Source organism: Malus sylvestris, chromosome 4, assembly GCF_916048215.2.
Source record: "Malus sylvestris chromosome 4, drMalSylv7.2, whole genome shotgun sequence".
Taxonomy (NCBI): Eukaryota; Viridiplantae; Streptophyta; class Magnoliopsida; order Rosales; family Rosaceae; genus Malus; species Malus sylvestris.
The window spans coordinates 1,270,918-1,294,200 of record NC_062263.1 but is presented as its reverse complement, the minus strand read 5'-3'; the positions used below and the strand labels follow the sequence as shown (position 1 = coordinate 1,294,200).

Sequence of the window (23,283 nt, the reverse complement as noted above, 5' to 3'; positions counted from 1 at the left end):
TTCCAATAAGGGCAACTCCACCGTGGTGGATTGCTCGGGGACAGGCCAGAGAAAATGCCCCGAGGCCTTGTGGATTTGCTCCAGCGTGAAGGAGCTTGAGCCGCGAGCCTTAGCGGATGTGATGTCAACCTTGCAGCAGGCCCTTTTTTTATTTTTTTTCTGTCAGGCTCGTGCATCCAACTCGTGCGTGGGGGCGCGTCGCCCGACATCTTTTCAGAAAAATCAACCCACTTTTCTGTTTGAAATGTTAACGTTGGGAAGCCACATGGCTTCCCACGGTCCGTTCGATCTCAACGGTTCTTTAACTTGGACCGTTCAATCTCAAAGGTAAAAAAAATAAAAAAAAATCTTATTTAATATCAACCGTTCGATTTGAGATCAACGGTCGATATTAATATTCTTTATAAATAAATAAATAAAAAGAAAAAATAGTTTTAAAATTAAGAAAAGTTACCGTTCTAACACGTGGCACAATCTGGAGTGTTGGAATTCAATTTTTTTAAAATCCAACGGCAGAAATTAATTATTTGAATAAAAAAAATTTAAAAATTGTAAAAAATCCGAAAAAAATATCTGAAATTTTTAAAAAAAAAAAGTTTTTACTTTTCTATAAATACCTTTTCATTATCATCTACGTTATATCACAATTTCATATTTTCTCAACTACTTTAAATCAAATTCCTATCTTTCTCTCAAAGTTTCAATCCAATTTTTTTTCAACAAAATGACTACTGCTGCAGGTACGAATTGGTCGCTTCTTGAAGATGTTGCGTTTTGTACTAGACTAGCTGGGTTGAAGTTACTCATAGTTCACTTACGGGTAATGAGATGCAGCTGCAAGAAATGTGGAGTCTTATTCATACCAATTATCTTGAGAAAATGGGTGGGACAAGAACCAAAGAATCGATGTCCAGTCGTTGGAAATTACTTAGCCAATCATTTAGTACGTGGAGAGAAGTCTTGGCACAAGCTAGTACTAATCTTCGAAGTGGGGAAAATTACACGGATCAGGTAACAATATATTATTTATTTGTTTGTACTATACCCAAATTTACATTATAATTATTTGTTTGTATTATTTTTTTTTGTTAACTACTTTCATTATAATTATTTGTTTGTATTATTTAATTGTTATCTACTTTCATTATAATTATTTGTTTGTATTATTTATTTGTTACCTACTTTCATTATTTGTTTGTATTATTTATATGTTACCTACTTTCATTATAACTATTTGTTATTGTAACATCCCACATCGCTCAGGGGAGTGATCCTTAAATGTATATTCTCATCCCTACCTAGCAAGAGGCCTTTTGGGAGCTCACTGGCTTCGGGTTCCGTAGGAACTCCGAAGTTAAGCGAGAAGGAGGCCAGAGCACTCCCAGGATGGGTGACCCACTGAGAAATTGCTCGTGAGTTCCCAAAAACAAAACTGTGAGGGAATGGTAAGCCCAAAGCGGACAATATCGTGCTACGGTGGTGGAACGGGCTCGGGATGTGGTGCACCCGGGCCGGGATGTGACAAAATGGTATCAGAGCCTAACCCTGGCCGCGAGTGTGCCGACGAGGACGTCGGGCCCCCCAAGGGGAGTGGATTGTAACATCCCACATCGCCCAGGGGAGTGATCCTTAAATGTATATTCTCATCTCTACCTAGCACGAGACCTTTTGGGAGCTCACTGTCTTCGGATTCCGTAGGAACTCCGAAGTTAAGCGAGAAGGAGGCCATAGCACTCCCAGGATGGGTGACCCACTGGGAAGTTGCTCGTGAGTTCCCAAAAACAAAACCGTGAGGGAATGGTAAGCCCAAAGCGGACAATATCATGCTACGGTGGTGGAACGGGCTCGGGATGTGGTGCACCCGGGCCGGGATGTGACAGTTTGTATTATTTATTTGTTACCTACTTTCATTAAAATTATTATTATTTCTTCTACCACATTGTGTAGCAACTTCAAGCACAAGTTTGGTATAGTGCCAAAACCAAAAGCAAAATTAAATTATTCAATCGGTGAGAATGTTGGAATATTGTCAAAGATTGTTCTAAATTTAGAGTTATGCCTGTCAGTCCAGACGTTTTCATGAACAGCACTCATCTACACTCTACACCCGATCATGGCTCGCATGTTCATGAAGATGATGCAGAAGAAGTGCCCGAAACGCCCCTCCCTGAACAAGTGTCGGGTTCGACCCGTTATCCAATTAGGCCTGAAGGTAAGAAGGCTTCAAAGAGAAAAGGGAGTGCTTCCAAGAATGAGTATGCAAAATACATGGAAGAACTTGCTCGCCAAGGTGAATTGACTTTGGCGCGGAAAATGGCGAAAGACTGATAATGCTAGAGAGGAGGCAAAAGTTGCAGCTATTGAGAGAGAATTTCAAGCTAATCAGATGGAAAGATAGCTACTTAGGCAAGAAAGGGAACATGTTAGAGAAGAAAAAAATGGTTCAACGAGATCGTGAAATTATGAACACGCCTTTAGAAGGGAAGTCTCTAAATTCTAAATATTTTGAGAAGTCAGAGAAAGTGGACGTGGTGCGAATGAGGCGTGCAAGAGAAGCGAGAGCAAGAGAAAATGGTCCTAGCACGACAACAGAAGATCATCCTAGCACCACAAATTGGTTAAGTGATGATGAATAGAGTAGTTTTTGTAATCGGAGCCCATAATTTTCCAATCACTTTGAGTTGTAATTTATTATTTATTGAATATAGTGCTTTATGTTGTTTCCAATTTATTGACTTTAGTACTTTATTTAAAGTGAGAGTAAATTTATTTAATTTGGTAAGTTATTTATACTTAAGAGAATATTTATTCAAATGACAAAAACACACCAAATAAAATTACATAAACATACCAAATAATAAAAAATGAACTAAAAATGAACTAAAAAAAACACACCAACTAAAATTAAATAAACACACCAAATAAAACCAAACGCACTAAATGAACTTAATTATCTTCAGCTTGTTTCAATGCTCACTGGTGCTCTATCAAGTCATTTAGTCGGGCATTGTGCATATATGGCCTTTGAAGTGCAGTATATCGTTGAATGACCAATTCATTGTAACGTCCATCCATTTCTAATGGCTCATGTTGCACGGGTTCTTCGATGGCGTCATGAGCACAATATACACGTGTTCTTGAATAGTTCATCGTGTCTGGCTCATATTCATCAACGGCATCATAATCGTACTCATCTTCCACAATCATGTTGTGAAGAATGATGCACGTCATCATGATGAATCGAAGCGACTCTACATCAAACATTCTGGCAACACCCCTGACAATCGCCCATCGAACTTGTAAGATACCAAAACAACGCTCCACATCCTTCCTGCACCCTTCTTGACAGCTCGCAAAGTGTTTTTCCTTTGCACTTCGTGGACGTGGCACTGTTTTGACAAACGATGCCCACCTTGGGTAAATGCCGTCTGCTAGGTAGTATGGCCCGTCGTACATACGTCCGTTGACCCAATACGTGACTTTTGATGTCTTTCCTTGCAGGACATCGTTGAACACTGGGGATTGGGCGAGGACGTTGAGGTCATTTTGAGCTCCCGAAACCCTGAAAAATGCGTGCCAAATCCATGTATCAAAAGATGCCACCGCCTCCAAAATGATATTTTTTTTATCCTTTTCTGTCCTCATAAGCGCATTGCCATGCACTTGGATAGTTTTTTCAAGTCCAGTGCATATAGTCAATGCTTCCAATCATCCCTGGAAAACCTCGCATCTCGCCCTTCTTCGGAAGCTTTTCCAAGTCCATATTAGTAGGTGTCCGGAGGTACTCTGCGGTGTAGATAGATTCGATTGCCGAGTAAAACCTCATCAAGGACTCAAGAATGGTTGATTTTCCCATCCTCGCTATCTCGTCCACTTGGTCTGCAGATGCTCTATATGCAAGCATCCGCAAGGCAGCAGTAATTTTTTGCTCAAGTAGGAGACCTATAGCACCAAAAGCATCCGGCTTTTGCATAAAGTAAGAATCATGGTTGCAAACAGCGCCATGATTTTGTTGAACAAATGACGTTCCATTCTAAAATGACGTCTAAAGTACGTATCAGGGAATGCACTGTTACGGATAAAATAATTGTCCAAGAGATACTTACCTCGTTGTTGCATGTCTCTATCAATGTTTACAGCAGGGTTGGGCCTGCAGATATGAGCCACAGCTTGGATGACTCGACGGGAATGTGAGGCTCTTGCCATTCTTGATTCGTCGTCTCTCCGTCTACGCTTCTCATTCTCTTCCCTCTCATTTTGGGGCCCCTTGCGTTTGAACATTCCTTCTGATTGGTTAAACAATTCTTTCTCTTGCTGATCAATTTCCCACATCATCATTGAGGAAGAATAAGACATTGTAAGAAGGAAGCAAAAACTATGAATAATATTAGAGATTTAGGTGAATAAGGAAGCAGAAACTATGAATAATGATAGAGATCTTGAGAAAATTGGTGTGAGATTTGTGAGGATGGATGGTGGATTATATGGAGGATTCAGAAACGATTAGGTTATAGATAATACCACGTGGCATGCCGTCATTCGTTTAAAATCTGATGAAAATCTATCATCAAAGATTGTAAACAGATTATGACATATGGCGCGACGTGATTGGTTAATAATATTATCAGAAATCCATCACCAATAATTGTATTTTCGGATAATGACACGTGGCGCAACGAGAATGATTAAATATCTTATCGGAAATCCATCACCATTAATTGTTTTTTTCGGATTATGACACGTGGCTCAATGATAACGAAAAAAATCTTATCCGAAATTACAAATAAAATTATTTTGTATTTTTTATAACTTTTCGGATTATGACACGTGGCACAATGAGAACAATTAAAAATCTTATCCGAAATTACAAATAAAATTATTTTGTATTATTTTATAAATAAAAAAATACTAATATTTTATTGCCTATTGCCAGGGGGAGGGCTCCCACACTGGAGATGCAAAAGGCAGTTACTGTTCATTAAAGACAATTACTGTTCACGGGGTAGATTGAATAGTGGATTGCCTGGAGGGAGAGCTCCCACGCTGGAACTGCTCTAAAGTCGACAAAGGGGCACATCGGATGGGGCCTCCCTTCAAGGTCTTTACCTTTACATACAAAATTGAGATTTTTTTTAAGTCAGTTGATGAACAATTTCTTTTGAGAAATTTCCGAACACTTTCTATTGAGTATTTTTTTCTAATTCCAAGAAAAAAAAACAAATGAATTTCAGACTATAAAATCATGGAGAGATGACGACTGAGAATCCTCATATTTAGGATTATGGCATACCTTCTATTGCGCTCAATGCCATTAATTTCAATTGTATTGATAATGGTTGTATCAGAGGTTTTTATTTTTAACAAATATCATTTTTTTTTCATAAAAAAAATTCATGAAGGGTTAAAAATATAGTTCTTCATTATTAGAGATTGCCTAAGATTTGGAATTGTCTTTTCGATCATATATGACAAATCAACCTATTAAGTTATTAATAGGTAACTATTAAAAGTCCAAGACCTATTTCTTGATTTTATCATTACACAATCATTACCACTAGCAAGCAATTTAATCTCAACAAGGACTAACCTACACAAACAATTCACCGTAGCATCCAGGTGGCGCAATTATTAGTGCATCAATAGTTTAGAACTAGAATTTGTATTCGCGCGTTGCTGTGGGATTGAAAATTATATGAAAGATTATGGAACTGCAATCTTCATAAACAATTTTCGAGTTAAAAATTGATTTTCGAACGCTAATGCAACCAATGCAATTTATTCAGAACTTATAAATTAAGTTTTTAATCCCGAGGTTTTTCACTGTACAAATATGCATCCCAAAACAATACTAAACACAATAGACAATGTTCTTGGATATTATACAATTTATACAAAGAACAATATCAAATGTCTTGCTATTTACATACAGAAATGGTCAGCCTGCTATTCCCTATTGGATATGAGGTACCGTTTGGTACGTGGGACGAGACGTTCCGTCACATGTTTGGTGCGCCTAAAATGGGTGGAACGCGCTGTTCCATGGGACGAATTTTGGATGAATTTTCGGTCCACCTCACCCCCTGGAACGACTCGTTCCACATCCATGGAACACAAAATTATAACCTCTTCGTCTCCTTCTTCTTCCTCCTTGTTTCCATCTGAGTGCATCTTTGCTTTCTCTCTGTTCCGTCCTGTTCCTGTGACAACCCGTCCCAAATTTTATTATTTTATAAATTTTAAAAGCGTGATTTTACAAAAATGCCCTAGAAATGAAGGTGTTGACCTTCATTGACCAACGCGTAGGGAAACATACTAAATATTCTTGTAGTGTATTCCTGATGTATTCGACGATACAAACGCATGAACGCAAGCAGAAGTGAATTTGGAGTTACAATTAAAGTTTTGTGAAGCTACAAACCAAATGTATTTTGAAAAAATGATTTATCCTAAGAATATTATATTATTTTGTACTAAATGATTGGGCCACATGGGTGTGGCTGAGAAGAGGGCATCGGAGAGAAGGAAATCAGAAGAAAAAGGGATTGGGCAAAGCTGTCCAATCTGGAAAAAGAGACAGAGACCGAATGGGGAGAGAAGAGAAGGGTTAGACCAATCAGAAAGTAAGAAAGGAGGGAAAGGAGAAGGGAGAGAAGCGGGGGGGGGGGGGGGAAGGAAGAAACGGGTTTTCCCCAACCCGTGCACCTGTGCACCCATCTCTATTTTTTCGACGATTTTCACCGGATTTCTCACAAATTGGATCAAGGTACCATTCCTAATCAACACCTAGACCTTCCCTCTTCATGTTTCACCCCAAAAATCTTGAAATTTGGTAGTGATTTGGTGAAAAACGCACCCGTGGGTGCCACGAGTTTGTGTTCGAAATCCTCCAGTTTTTGAAGCAATTTCTTCCAATAACTACCACCCCTAGCTTCCTCTTGAGGCCTAGAACAAAGCCCAAACAGGTTTGGGAGCGGCATAGCTGTTTTGGAGACGGATCGAAGACACCCAAAAACAAGGGTTTGGCACGGTTTTGACGAAATTAGAGCCTTTCCAGACCAAATTGGAATTGGCCGCAAGTATAAAGTTTACTCTACTAGTTGAGATCTTCATATCTGTAAATTTTGATAATTTTTTGAAATAGTTAGACTTTCCGGCGAGCCGGGGCAGCCGACCGCCACCTACGGCGGCGCTTGGCTAGTGAACTGCCAATGCTATTTTTAGGCCATAATTCATGTTCTGAATTCAGTTTTGGTGAATGAATGACGTATGATGATCATTCAAACCTAAATTTGTTACGATACATGGTTAGGCCAAAATATGAATTGACGATCCGACCGTTGGATCATCACCAAACTTTGGTACGTGGTATTACGTAATATTTGAAGAATTTAGGAACTTATGGAGTGGGAATTCGACGTATGGATCTCCTCGAATTGGATTTGTAAGTTCGTAAAATAAAATGCTAACCGCCACTTGGTTTTGGCAATTGGCGGAGATCCGACCGTTGGATCGTTCTGAAACTTTAGTATGTTGTTCTAGAAGCATAATGTGGATCCTTGGAAGTTACGGATCAGAGATCTGATTTGTGGATCTTCTGGACCGAATTGCGTAGACTTATGTGCGATGTAAGTTATGTTTTATATCAACGAGAATTCTGAGATATGGTTTGATAATTGGTCACAGGCGCCGATCGTTTATGACGCTTCGATGTTCATGCTAGGAAGTTGTAGCACGGACTCCAAGTGAGTGGATCTTTCCTTGCTCATCTTATGTTTCATGATTAATAATTCTATAAATGCTTTAAATAAAACTGAGAAACTTATGCCATGATATATATATATATATATATATATATATATATATATATATATATAAGTTATAAAATACTATGAGATGGTTGAGTTAGATTTCATCGTGATCTATCCATATGCGTATTACTATAAATGATTATTGTGAACTACGAATGGCTTGATCCCTGTTTAGGGTCCGTAAGCAGTCTAACGAGACGTTAAATGCAACCATATAAGAAATGAGATTAAATAGTCGAGACCATAGCCTTGTTTAAGGAATTGAGCAATGTGTGTGGGCTTTTGGTTTTCAATATATATTTATATACTTAATATTTTCCCAGAAATACATTTAAATGAGATTATGCCTTGAATGCCATGCATATGAGTCTATAATTCGTATATGAATTGGTATATGATGCATTATATATAATTGTGGTGTGGTGAACGCTCTGAAATGCAAAGGTGAATACAGGACGCTCAGGTAAGTTCAGGTAAGTTTAGGTAAGTTCAAGTAAGTATATGGTATTAGTTGAATTGATGGGGTTATGATATGACTACATTTACGCTTTTAGCAACTCTGACACTATCGTACAAGTTTCTATAGTAGGCAACTCCGGTATTGTCGTATAGGTTGCCTATGAGTCGTACATGTTGTATTAGATGCATTTAGAGCTCATAAACCTGCACCCTGGGTGATTGTGATTTAGCCAGAGATATGACACAGGCCTGTATATAATGTCACCTCCCGCACCCTATACTCACATTGGATCCAATTTAGGTGCATAATCTTGTCGTATAGACCACTATAGGTGGTTCCGACTCGTAGGTGACTACCGATTTATCACATGGCTATCTTGATGTGCGTAGCATTCACTACTACAAAAGGAGATATTACTGTCGGTTTAAAAACGACAGGAAAAACCCCTTACTGTCGAATAATTGGGCAAAATCCGACATTAAATCATGCAATGTCGGATATACAAACCGACACCAATGCTACCGTCACAAAAAAGGTATTGACGTCGCTTAGGCACCTTAATCTGACACCATGAAGCAAAGTAATATAAAATAAAATGGAAAAAAGGCATCGCTTAAAAGCGACACTACCACTGACGTCGCTTATAAGCAACATAGAAATGCACCAAGATGTCGGTTTAAACCGACATTAAGTAGTAAATAAATAATTAAAATATTACACTTGGTGTCGCTTACAACCGACATCAATTGAGTTAAAATAATAAAATACGCAAGTTAACGTCGCTTACAAGCGACACTACACATATTAAAAATAAAAAAAAATTCAAATCCTCACGTCATATATTACACTTGGTGTCGCTTACAACCGACATCAATTGAGTTAAAATAATAAAATACGTGAGTTAACGTCGCTTACAAGAGACACTACACATATTAAAAATATAAAAAAATATCAAATCCTCACGTCAGATTGTAATTGTTATATTTTGATATATTTTTTCAAGTTTTTCATCATTTATAGGCCAAGTCTTAGACAACCATTAACAAAAACTCATAACAAATATTTTATATTTCAAATAACATACAAAAACTCATCCGTCATAACAAACACCAAATCCGACATTACAAATACAACATACAAAATACAAAAATAGAAACTATAAACGCTAGCACAAGTGTCATACATAGTCGACAAGAAAACGAACCACATTATTCAGCAAAACCAGAGCCCGAAAGTGAACCCGTTCATTCTCAAGATGCTTCTTCAGTTCCTTCTCGAGATGCTTGTTGAGATCCTCCTTATGATCCAATAAACCTCGTCATGTCCACATCTATTTGACCACCTCCAAGCATTCCAGAAAAACCTCCAATTGGAACATCCGAGCAAATCCCATCATGAGAAGCCATCTCAGGTCGATATATAGGCATTTGATATGGTAGCTGCTGCATATATGACATGGGTGGTTGCTGCTGCATGTAAGCCATGGGTGGCTGCTGCATGTATGCCATGGCCTGTGTCAAATACAACGGATACGGAGGTTGCTGATTATAGCCTGTATATTGATATACAAGTGCACCAGGAGGCTGATTTTGGGGTGACTGTTGGGTTCCTTGTGGGTATGGATATGGAGGAGGAGGCTAACCCTGGCCTGAATGTTGGGTTCCCGGACTATACGGTGGCATCGACTGAATTTTTTGCAGTATCAACTTAAAAAGCTGATTCTGTTCCTGCTGTTGGCTGCGTGTTTCTGTAAGCATAAATTCTAGATCTGCCATCCGTTTAGAATGAGCTTCTTCCTTCATTTTCAATTCATTGTTCTCGGTCAACAACACTGCCACTGAACTGTTGGATGATCTTCTGGAAGAATTAGAAGAAGCTGAGGAGGATGCATACGACACCATATCCGGAGTCACCCCATGTCCATACCCTCATACTCTATTATGACGCTCCAGACCCATCGTCTCCACATAAACCTGGGTCCTAAGCTCATCACCATCTTCATGCCCAGACTCAATCAGAGTTTGAATATTCCCCTCCATAGTTGCCTTGCAATAAAATTTTTACAAATAAGAATTCGACTATAGATAATAAAATTTAATAACAATGATATACTACAAAGAAAAAATCAATTACCCCAGTGCGCTCCGACGTTTCGTCAATCCAAGTGCGATCCTTTCGAGTATAACAATGACGAAAAAACGAAATAAGATCCGCCTCATTCCCATGCTTTTTCCACTATAATTATAAGTCAACAAAAGAAAAGAACAATTTTCACCAACCATCAAATTATAAATAAATTTCTACCAATAATATATTAAATTTAAAAATATCTACAATTCTTGAAAATGAACAACACTTACAAGTTCTACCCTAACTCTTGCAAAAGACTTTGCACCAGTTGTGTGGTTCATCGTTTTCAAAATCCTGATATAAATTATCCAAATGCTTCCATGCTGGAGAATTTGAAGGATGCCGTATAAACTCATCCTTAGGACATTCAGTTGCGTGCCACCTCATATGTTCAGCAATATGCTTCGACATAAAAAATCGTTGCAATCGTGGTTTTAAAGGAAAATACCACATAACCTTAGCTGCGATCTTTTTTCTTAAGCTATCCTCTGCATTGGTAATTTTATATCTTGATTCACCACAAACCGAGCACACGGTCAACTCCGAAGTATCTTTCCAATAGATCATGCAATCATTGAGACATGCATCAATTTTCACATACATCATACCCAAGTCATTTATAAGTTTTTTTGCCTTATAACATGAATCATGCAAACAATCCCCTTCAGGCAACATTCTTTTAATTAACTCCAGTAAAGTGGTGAAGATCTCGTCTGGCATTCCTGCCAAACACTTGATCTGATACAGTCTTACAACTGCTTCCAATTTCTTAAACTCTTTACATCCTGGCCACAAATCTTGATCTGCCTCTTCAAGCAACCTAAAAAAAGTCTCCACCTCTTATGGACGCCTTTCCCCAATAGGGGGTTCAGTAAACGGCACAACACCTTCTTCTGTTAATGGTTGGACAAATACATTATTAAGAAAATCATGCATACTAGCCACTTCATCTCCTGTTTCTTCTTCTTCGATTGCCACATTTTGCTCTCCAATGTTTTTCTCACCATGATGTCGCCACCAAGCGTTTTTATAATCTTTATCCATATCATACAATATGAGATGTTCAACAACAATGTTCCTAACAAAAGTATATCGATTACAACATCTTTTGCAAAGACATCTCAACTTATCAGGGCCAACACCATTTGCAACTGCTTGGTCCAAAACAAATTAATTCCAGCTGTATAAGCTTCCAAATTTCGAGCTATCGTCAACCAACTCTTGTCCATGTTTTACCGCTTTTTGAGGGCAAAATATTATGTTGACACTAAAATGCCTACAATCTTTCAATCCCTATCATGTAGGCATAACTGTTAGAATTTTCAATTTCTATCTTTCAATCCTCGAACTCTATCACGATTGCAATCTTTTAATTTTCAACACCTATTACAATAAAAACAAATTAAAATAACAACAAAAAGTTATCAAAATTATGCTCGTCTAATCCATTCTAGTAAATAACAACCAAAAGTTATCAAAGTTATCAAAATAACAACAAAAACAAATTAAAATAACAATTAGAGGTCAAGACAAATTAATTTAACATAATATATTCTTATATTACTAAATATTATAAGTTTATGTTATATTTAATATGTCAATTTCACATAAAAGCTTATAAATATTATTCATTTCCTTTTTCTCATAACAATTCAAGTGACAAAATTAATTAATTCGACTAAATATTTATTAATTTAACAAAAATAGTATAAATTTATCGAAGTACTTAAATTAGAACTTTTAATAAATAAACTTGTGTATTATACAATATAAAAATTAAAGAATTTAATGATAGAAACCTGAATTATGGAAGAATTCTGTCGTCGATCAAATCTTTATGTACTCAACCAACTCAAATAAATTCCCTACAAAAATAAATTGTAAATAAAAATTAAACATAAGTGGAGAAAATAAAAATATTAGAAGCAAGAAAAACTTACTGTTGTGAAGCAGGAACACATGAAGTTGAGAACACGGGAGGGTTGAAGAACAAATAAGAAAGTAGCAAGAGAGAACATTGGACGGTTTGAAATTGGAAGAACGAACAAGGAAAATGCAATAGAGGAAGAAGAGAACACGGGGGAAAGTATATATAGACAATTATTTTGTTGCTTACAACTGACACCGGATTTTAAAATATTTAAAAAAACTAAAATCTATGTCGCTCAAAACCGATGCAGGTTTTAAAATATTTAAAAAATAAGGACAAGTTTGTGTGGCGTCGAAATAAGGCCAAATTTGCGTCGATTTAAACCGACGTTAGCCTCATGTGCGTCGAAATAAGGAAGCTTCTGCAACAATAATTGAAAAGCTCTCATACTTTATGTCACTTAAAAGCGACACCGGTATTTAAAAATATTAAAATTTGAAAAGCGACACCATTATTTAAAAATATTAAAATGTATGTTTACGTCGGTTTAAAAGTGACACCAGTATTTAAAAATATTAAAATGTATGTTTACGTCGGTTTAAAAGCGACACTAGTACTTTATGACGCTTATAAGCGACAGTAAATCCGACGTCATATTCAGTTAGTGTCGCAACTGTCTTATCCGCCACTATATTAAATTAAAGCGACACCACCTACTGACACTATAAGACCATTTTGTAGTAGTGCTTGAGCATAACTATATTACACCCAATTTTGTCGTACAAACATTTTCAGTGGTTCCAAATTTGTGTGCAGTGTAGTGCCGTATAGGTCACTAGAGGTGACTTCGGCTTATGTGCTAGCAATGATTGATGAGCTATGATTCAGTCGTACAGGTCACTAGAGGTGACTCCAACTTATATGCTAGCCATGATTGATGAGATACGTGATGAGATATGAATATGTTGTATAGGTCACTAGAGGTGACTCCGATTATTATATGCTAGCCATGATTGATGAGATATATGATGAGATATGAATATGTCGTGTAGGTCACTAAAGGTGACTCCGACTATTATATGCTAGCCATAATTGATGAGATATGCGATGAGATATGAATATGTCATATAGGTCAATAGAGATGACTCCGACTATTATATGCTAGCCATGATTGATGAGATATGCGATGAAATATGAATATGTCGTATAGGTCACTAGAGGTGACTCCGACTATTATATGCTAGCCATAACTGATGAGATATGCAATGAGATATGAATATGTCGTATAGGTCACTATAGGTGACTCCGACTTATATGCTAGCCATAATCGATGAGATATGAATATGTCGTATAGGTCACTAGAGGTGACTCCGACTTACATGCTAGTATATGTAATGAATACATGACGAGCTAGCCTAGGTGATGAAATATGGGAGGAACTGTTATACGTGATGAGTTATGGATAAGTCGTATTGGTCACCTTAAGTGACTCCGACTTGCGTACTAATATGAGTTATTAATCGCATGATTATTTGACATTATCGATGAGATGCTGTGTTGTGATACATTATGATTTCTCTGGAAATTATACAGGTGTTATAGCGAGTGATTACATGTTTTATATGTTTTCTATTTGTATTTCACTTACAGGGCCACTCATCCTTATCTTGTCTTCACCTTCCAGGTATTATTAGCTGAGTTTTATTATCACCAAAGACTCGCGGCGATTCTTAGTATCGAAGACTATTTTGAGGGTACGATTCTTATATCACTTTTCTGTACTTGCTTATGCTCTAACATCACGTGTGAAGTGGGTTCATTCCCGCTCACCAGTGCACTCTGGTATTTAGGCACTATTAGGTTTAAATTTATTCACAAATTTCCACATTATCACACTTTATGACTTCGTCACCTTCCAGGTGTCGGCCAACACAACTTGATTCGGAGTCCTAGTGGACATTCCAGGTCGGGGTGTGTTAGTTCTGTTCCGTCCCATCTCGTCTTCATACCAAATGATACCTGAAGGAACACTCTTCTTGTTTGTAAGACAGTCTTGTAAATAAAATGAAATGAGAACCATGCTCATTCTCTCATTATCTTCCACATGGCTCCAGAAACATTTGTCCCCATTTCTCTTTTTTTTAATATTATATTTTACTATTATTTTTGTGATGGTGCCGATGCAGTTCTTCCCTTTTATTATTTTTTCTTGGGAAAATTTGAAATAGGTCCAATTTTAGAGACCTGCTTTTGAAATAGGTCCAATTTTTAGTGACTTTTGACTTTTGAAATAAGTTCAATTTTTAGTTACTTTGGATCCATATCAAAATACCCTTTTTTTCTTTCACCTTTTCAGATTCACCATCCTTTTTTTTTATTATTCTATTCCTTCTTTTCAGATGGTGTCGTGTACCATTCCATAAACTTTGTCTTTTTCCCTGCAAAACCCACAAACTGCAGAAATAATAGGGAGAAGTGAGAAAGAGACATGATAGTGGCAGTCTCATAAATAAAGTGAAATTCGGACACAAACACTGCACATTCGTACAGTGCAATTTCTCTCATTCTTTAAACTATGGTAATATGTTTTTATTTAAATATTTAAATATATTTATATTTTGTTTAATTACAACCCTTAAGACCATCTCCAACCTTCGGCCTAAAATCTAAAATTTTTAGCCTAGAAACAACTTTTCTGCTCCAACCATTCTAACCTAAAATTTTAGCCTTAGATTATTAAATAATGAATTTAGGGTAATTTTTTTTAAATTAACTTAAAAAAAATTTTTGTAGACTATCGTAAATTAATTTTATGAACATTTTAATCTAAAACTATTTTAAATTTCGATAAATAAAATAAAATTCAGACCCAGCACATTTTAAGAAAAAATTAGCCTAAATAAAATATTAATTTTTGTTCACTAATTTTTCATGTGTTTTAATTAGAAATCAATTATGAAAATATGCCTTGTGATTTTCATAATTGGTTGATTTTCAAAAATCATTTCATTACATACATTATGCATGATCGCGTTAGTATCCTGCAAAGTTCGAGGAGACAGTAATTGACGGCCGCGTTAGTGTCGTGCCACTTCCACTCGAAGGCTAAAGAGAGATCGAGTAGCAAAGGCACGGAGACAAAACTGCCTTCTAGTTGAGTGTCCAGCAAGATGAGTTTTGTAATTCATTTCTCTTAGTGTTTGTCCTAGCTTGGGAGCTTGAGGATTTTCCCAGTGGTGGGTTTTACCTCGATAAATCCTACATCATGTGCACATTTTATTTATTGTTTTAACTGCATATGAGTATGATAATTTGATATGTAAATTAAATTGAAAATTTAATTTGTTTTTTAACTTGGAACCTTCCCCCTGGCGTGGATGTGAAAATTGAATTTGTTTTTTAACTTGGAACTTATTCACCCCCCTCTAGGTTAAATTAGTACCCATCCTAGAACTTTCAGTTATGCTTCTAGGATTTGGCTTTGCTTATTGGGGGATTGCACAATGTTTTTTTTTTTTTTTGGTTGACTACTCTCGAGGTTTAGAATGTGAAACAAAAATTACAGTTTAGAATGAAACAGAAAAATTTAGTGATTGGATAAGTACGCAGTAACTTGGTCATTTGGTTTAAAAAATTTGATCTGTCTAACATTATCCTAAGTCATTTTAGTGCGACTCAACAAAGTCATTAAAAAGCAACTCACATATATAAGTACACAATAACTTGGTGTAATAAAATATATTATGGAAAATAATGAACTTACAAACCCATCACGATCCCACTACGTTTTTTAAGCGAAAATTAGAATCTCATACAGTTTTTCTATGTCATTTAGATTAAACATATGTGCCTTTTTAAAATTTGATTAAAGTGCTTTCACCAATAGTCATCTCTATTTTTTAAGATTAAAATAATTTTTTGAATTTATCATTTTATTTGCATGATGCACTTTTCCTTATTTAGTGGAGATATTAGTAATTAAACTATATTTTCTCTTATTCCAAATATGTTTTTTCGATCACAGTTTTTTATGTGGGTACGTTTGAATTTACAAAAATCTTTAATTGGTACGTTTATTTGCAATTTTAGTACGTTTGATTTGATATATATTGTTAATATTGGTACATTATTTTTATTTTGGTACGTTTTATTTTGGTACGTTTTATTTTGTACATATTGTATTGGTACGTTTATATTATTCTCAATCCTATTTTCTCTTAACGTACTAAAAGAAAAACGTATTTTGGTACATTTGATTTTGAGGGATTTAAATGTTGAACTATTTTGGAAAGAAAATATCTTAAATCGTAGATAATTATTGCTAAATTGTAGCATTATTGTGAAAATAAATTGAATCTAACCAACCTTTTTTTTTTTACAATTATCTCTAACGGAGGAGAGTGTAATCAAAAGGCTAGATTATAGGAAATTTGTTACACTATAACGTGCATATAGCACCAAAATTATGACAAAAAAAAGTTTAATCAAATGACTAAAATGCATGGAGGTTTGATCTAGAAAATTCAAAATTGAGACGCTTATATCAAATGATCTCTTTTTTTTTTTATCCTTGAAACTCCTAATAGAAGAAGGACAATTTAGGTATTATGAAAGTTTCACTGTTTTTGCCTTCTCATTTCATTTATGCTAATCCTCTTGTCACATGTGACAATTTGTTTTCTATTTGTTTTATTAGTTTAAATATAAAATTTATATTGTCTAAAAGACAAAAATAAAATACATCAATTATTTGCTCATGTAGTTCCTTTTCTTTCTTTTTTCTTTTTTTGTTTTTGTTTTTTTTTTTGTTTAAATATAGCAATAGCGTTAGTAAGTTAAATGTTAGATTAGCTTTCTCGACAGGGTTCGAATTCATACCGTCATGCAATGACATCACACATTTTTACCATTGTGATAAAGGACCACTTACTCATGTGCTTGAGGTAGTTTTATTTTGTATTTTTAGTTTTTTTCTTTTTAATTAAGTTGTATTCCTTAAAAAAAAATTGTGCGGTATTGAAGAACTTTTTAAAAACTTCACATTTTTAGTCTTATATATAGATTATAACACTCTGTAAATATATGTTGCATATTTTATGTCATCAGCATAAGGGTGTTGTTTTTCAGAATACAGAATCGGTGTTTGAAGCAAGAACCAATTGAAGTCAGTTTCTTTTCAATTACAGCTTGATTCCAGAGAAGGATTAAAATTCATGGGATTTCATGAACTGGGCTGAATCTGTGTAGATTTTAGGTGTTTAATAGAATGCTGGATGAAGGTATTGCCCCAGATGTTATCACTTACAACAGTTTAATCAATGGCATGTGCCGTACAGCTCAATGGGAAGAAGCCACAAGGTTATTTGATGATATGGTAGGCCTGGGACTCTTGCCTGATACCGTTACTTTGGTAATACTTTTGGATGCTCTCTGCAAAGGTGGGATGACAGAAGAGACTCACAAAATGTTTGAGGCAACAATTGAATACGGTATGAAACTCAACACAATAACTTGCAGTATGCTGGTTAGTGAATATTGTTTGCATGGCAGAATGGAAAAAGGCGAAGGTGGTCTTGAACTTAATGGTGATTATGGGTTATGCGCCTGATATTGCTTCCTATAAAACCTTGGTCAACGGCTATATAAACGTTAACAGAATCGGTGAAGCTTTGAGGCTTGTTATAGAAATGATCAAAATAGGATCGATGCCTGATCTGGAAATGCAACAAACTTTGGCGCGTTTTCGTAGGAAAAGCCATATTGGATTAGCAGGGTAATGCTCAAATTGGCCAACATATATATAGTTGTATCCTGATTGTTGACATTGTTGATGTTCCTTAAATATAACCAGCTAGATGATGTTTTATACAATCTGCAAACATTCGGTTGACTCTTCCTGTGGAAACATTTCTGTTGGCTTTTATTTAAAATCTTTAAGATGTTGACAATTTACCATATCCTTAGGCACATTCTACTCTTAAATGCTTAGCAATATGGAACTCTATTCCATTAACTGAAGATGTAACAAGATCAAGGGTAAGTGAAGGAGAAAGTGAGGTAATAATGTAATGGTGTATTTCGCACATTCGAGGGACTCACCTTGTTAAATACTGGTGCCACCATTTGTTGATTTGATTTCTTGCGTCGAGGAACTTCACAAGTTCGTCCAAGCACCACCTTGAAGAGGCATGGTTTTCAGAGTATACAATGACACAAATCCTCCACTCTTCAATTGATTTGAGGAGCGTTGTTGACATTTCTCCTCTTGAAAGATAATCATCCAGCAAGGTATTAATTCCTTTTCAACGCAAAGTGCTATACAAATGGCCTGTGAAACTGTAGCGCGACCTTGCCTCTGAAACCCAATACCTTGAGAATCACGATACACCACCATATCCTGCACATAGGAGGTTGCCAAACAACAGGGAGGAAACAAGGGGCGGTAGACAACAAAGGAGAAACACCTAAAATCTAAAAAATTAGGAGCACTTGACGCTGAAGGGACCGAAGAACAAAAAAGAAAAAAAAAAACCAAAGGAACGGATTCTTTAGTACACATAAGAATCCTAGACTCGGCGTGAGCCATACATAGCTTAGCACCCTCAAAACAAATCTTGTTTCATAGATACCATATGCTTTCTTTGTTAGTTTGTCTTCCTCTTGTTTGGGTTAAAACTGAACTTTTGGCCCAAAGATGGAGTCGGCCCGAAAAAAGGCCCGGAGGAATAGAAGATCCACGGCCCGGAAGAAACTTAGGAGGCAGGAAAGGGCCTTTTCTGGCTTGGCACAATTCACAAAGGCCACTTGCTTACCTACCCAAGGACCAAGTGGTGTAGGCTGATCAGACTGCACAGCCCAATAAAGTACTTTATGGTGGCATTCATGTAAAAAAGCTAATGAGTCATCACCTCTAAACCGCATTCGGGCAAGGCCATTGCTACAGGAACCCGAGCCAAAGTTGTCTATAAAAGGAGGGAGAGAAGGCAGGAACAAGGACACTCAATCAAACATACAAATGCAAGCCAAAACTCTGCTCAAAGCCAGATTTGCCTTCAAACGAAGCTGTAGTCAGCCCAAGCTTTCTTCCCATTCGGGATAAACCTTTATCCCCCGCGGGATAATTTTCTCTTCCAACCTCTGTAATAGCTCTGCTACCTGGTTCAAACTTGTTGTAGTATCGATTCCATTTTGTATCCTCTCCCTACCTCTCTCCCTCTAAGCTTTCAGACCTTTGACAAAGTCACAAAGATAGGAACCTGCAAGAAGATCAGCCTTAACCTATAAGGTTTAATCTTGCCCGACCGTCTTTGCTCTGTCTTTGTCTTTTCTTTCTTTAAAAGCCTAGTAATATGTTGTATATTTTCAGTTATATACAAGTTGTTTCTAGCAAAATCATGATGAAAAGGGTTCCTCAGTACTTGAATCCGGTTTGAATATATCTTTTGTATTCAAATCAGATCTAAGTCTTAAGCCCGCGGGCATGTAAATCTGATCAGTTTAAAAGTCCTTGGCCTCAAGGCATAAAAAAGAACTTTATGTGGACTTAACCCATCCACGACAATCCTTGATAAACGAGAAGTCCGAAGTTACTTGGAGCGCAAGTAATCGACCTACCTCTTGGTTTTGTTTCTATTATATCCTGATTATCATAGAAGGCTTAAGTATGGAGTGAATTCTGATAGAAAGCCTCAAGGCCTACACCTAAGGCCCCACAAAGGCATCTATTTGGATTCACTCTATGGTGCGGTCTAGATAGTCCGAGTATAAGGATGAACTCTGATGGGAAGCCTCAAGGCCTACACCTAAGGCCCCACGAAGGCACCCATTTGGGTTCGTCCTACCTCTCGGACTCGGGTAATCAAAAGTATAATAGTGATAAGACTCCGGCAACCATAAAGACTGAATATGATATGTTCAAGCACTGGTTTGGTTTGACAGGAAGCCTCAAGGCCTACACCTAAGGCCCCACAAAGGCACATGTTATATCTAACATAGTTTCTCGGGCATATGCATATTCAACTAAAACGTAACATCCATTTGACATCTGCCATACTGAAGATGGCAATGGCACGCTTGAGCACCACAAAGTTAATCTTGATTGTGAGCCTCAAGGCCTACACCTAAGGCCCCACAAAGGCACCTTTCAAATTAACTCTGTCCTTCTCTTTCAGCACTGCCCGACGAGCCTTGCCCGACGAGTCTTGCCCGATCAAGACTTGCCCGACGAGAATTGCCCGACTAAGCTCGAGAAGAAAGCAGAAGCCCGACAGCAGCCCTCAACCAGCACCAACCTCCCAGGGGAGCTGTGTGCTCGTCCGCCAGGAAATCATTCCCCGACGGAAATTCCTACGACGAACATAGTTTTGGCACGCCCGGTGGGATCTCTGATCCGAAGATAAGACAAACATGCCAGAAGATCTACAAAACACATTGTTTCAAATGCTGCAGAGACTAGAGAAAGGCTCCACAGGCTCTAGAGGTGATACAGGTTTAGTTCCTCCCAAAGAAAAAAGACGTAGAACCAGCCAGCCAGACGAGATGGTCATAGTCAACCCTGCGTTCCCCTTTTCAGAGGCCCCTATAAATATGCTCAATATGACGTGGGCGGAGAAAGGAAAAGGGAAGATTACAAGGGAAGAAGAAGAAGGAAAACTGGCCAAAAGACCTACGGAAGGGATAAGCAAACCGCCCGAGTATCCAAAAGCTGCCATAATCAAAGGGTTGGTCATGTGTAGTAAATGCCAGTGCAAATGTGAGCTCGAGATTCCCCCGGCTGGAGTCCTCATTGATCACGAGTTGATTAGGATGAAAGAAGAAGGTACAAAAAGAGAAGCCCGCGAAAAGATTAAGCAGGCAACAAGGAAGGATACTTCCCGAAGCGTTTTTCAACGCCTAGGAGGTGATTCCCAACCCAAGGCTTTGTCAGAAGTGTTTCGAAACCATGAAGTTTATGATGAAGCAGAAGATATGGAGGCCAAACTCCGAAGAAGTACAGATCATCTTCAGAATGGCCAAAAGGGGAGGGAAGTCAAAAGAGCTGATGGGATAGCTAATCCTGTTAAGAAAATGAATCCTGCACATCTTGGGCGGAAATGGTATGTAGTTGGAAAGGACGGGCAGCCCACCAAACCAATGGGAGCCTCCATGGTCAGAAGGGTTCAAAGGCAGCACAAAGCCTACATGAATTCCCTGAAGACCCCCACCACCTCTGAAGCTTCAAAAAATCAAAAGCTGGAGAGAGCAACATCTGGAGGTAGTAGCCAGCTTCGTTGGCGAAGTAAGAAGGAGGTGAAGAAGGCCAACAGCAAAACGGAGGGTGTGGGGGATCATGTGCCACAGAGCCAACATCCTGGGAAGTATAGGATCTTAAGAAGAGCTCAAGAAGATCTGATTATGGTACCAACCCCTGGTTGGAAGCCAGAGCCCACCCATGAGGAAACTGTTGCACCTGAAAGGAGACCACCCTCTCTACCCTTGGTGGATCATTTTGGTGAAGTTCCAAAGCAAACGTTGTACGAGGGCATGAATCAACCACAACAGGAAGGGACACCAGAGCCATTACTTCCAGCCGATGCAATGGCCTGGTTAGACGAATTCATGGATCAAATTGGGAGCAAGAAGGAAGATTTGCTCGAGCCCAGTAACTTCCACATCAACATGACGTATGTATTATCAGCCACGTTTGGCGCCAGGCCTGATCAGCCCGCTACTATAGAGGGTGATTACTTAACAACTGAGCCAATGATGGCTCACGTCAATGTGGAGGTAGCTGAAGGAGAAGACTCGGGCAAGGCTGAACCCTCAGAAATATCCAAAGGTGGTCCTCTAAGGATTTACACAGATGAGATGATGTTCAGCCGCCCGAGTATTTCGTTGGCCAACCACCTGAAGCCTATATACGTTTCAGCTCATTTGGAAGGTGTACCCTTCAAAAAAAAATTTTAATTGATGGATGAGCAGCTGTTAATGTATTACCAGCCAAACAGATGAGGAGGATGGGGAGAGGCACTGAAGATCTTATTCCCACAGACCTTACAGTTTTGAGCTTTTCAGGTGCTATCACCAGGACTCATGGGATATTGCCTTTGGAAGTAGACCTGGGATCCAAGAAGATAATGTTGGCATTCTTTGTGGTGGACTGCACTTCCACTTACGGGACCTTACTCGGAAGAGATTGGATCCACCAAAGTTTAGCCATACCTTCCACTCTTCATCAACAAGTAGCTGTATATCACGAGGCAGGTACTGAAGGACCAGGCTTTTGGGAGTTAGTAGAGGCCGAATCACGGCCGTTCCTCCCCTCAGCTAATGTTGTAGAAGCAAGTTTCTACAATCCCAACGTAGGAATCTTGAAATGTTTAGGAGATGATGAGAACGGCCGCCCTACCAAGGTGACGACCCAAAAGCTTCTGGAACAAGGAATGCTCATTACCGAGGAGGAGTGGGAAAGACCCTATCTTATACCAAATTCCCTACACCATTAATGATCGAACAAAAGAAGAAAGATCAGGTCATGGCAGTCAGATCCCTGATTAAAAGACTGTTGATGTATGGAAATGGAAGAAGACAGGAAAGGGAACTCTTAGATAAAGAAGAGCAGGAATGGCAGGAGAATGCTTCTACCAGCCAGCACGGAAATGAGGAGGAATCTTGCAAAGAGAAGTTAGATAGGGCCATTCAAATGGCCGAATGCATCTATGATATAGAAGAGCCAGACGATCTGCCCGAGAACCCAGAGTTGGTCGAATTTTTATGTACAGAACCTGATAAGCCACCACCAGAAGTCCAGGATCATTTGGAAGTTATTGATCTAGGCACGAAGGAGGATCCAAGACCAATTCAAATCAGTGGTTTATTAGGGGCTGAAGATCGGGCCAGGATTATTTGTCTTTTGCAAGAGTTCAAAGATTGTTTTGCTTGGCATTACACCGAGATGCCAGGGTTAGACCCAGCCTTGGTGGAACATAGAATGCCCATCAAGGAATGATATAAACCTGTTAAGCAGGCACCACGGA

General features: G+C 38.0%; 1 protein-coding gene across 1 annotated transcript in view; it reads left to right on the top strand.

Annotated features, from left to right (window-relative positions):
* Positions 1-18,158, top strand: part of LOC126618669 (putative pentatricopeptide repeat-containing protein At1g12700, mitochondrial) — an 87,080-nt gene extending 68,922 nt beyond the window's left edge. Inside the window, exon 5 of the mRNA XM_050286803.1 lies at positions 17,943-18,158. Coding sequence (XP_050142760.1) covers positions 17,943-18,045 — 103 coding nt within the window. The 3' untranslated portion in view covers positions 18,046-18,158. The remainder of the gene's footprint in view (positions 1-17,942) is intronic.
* Positions 18,159-23,283: the final 5,125 nt, after the last annotated feature.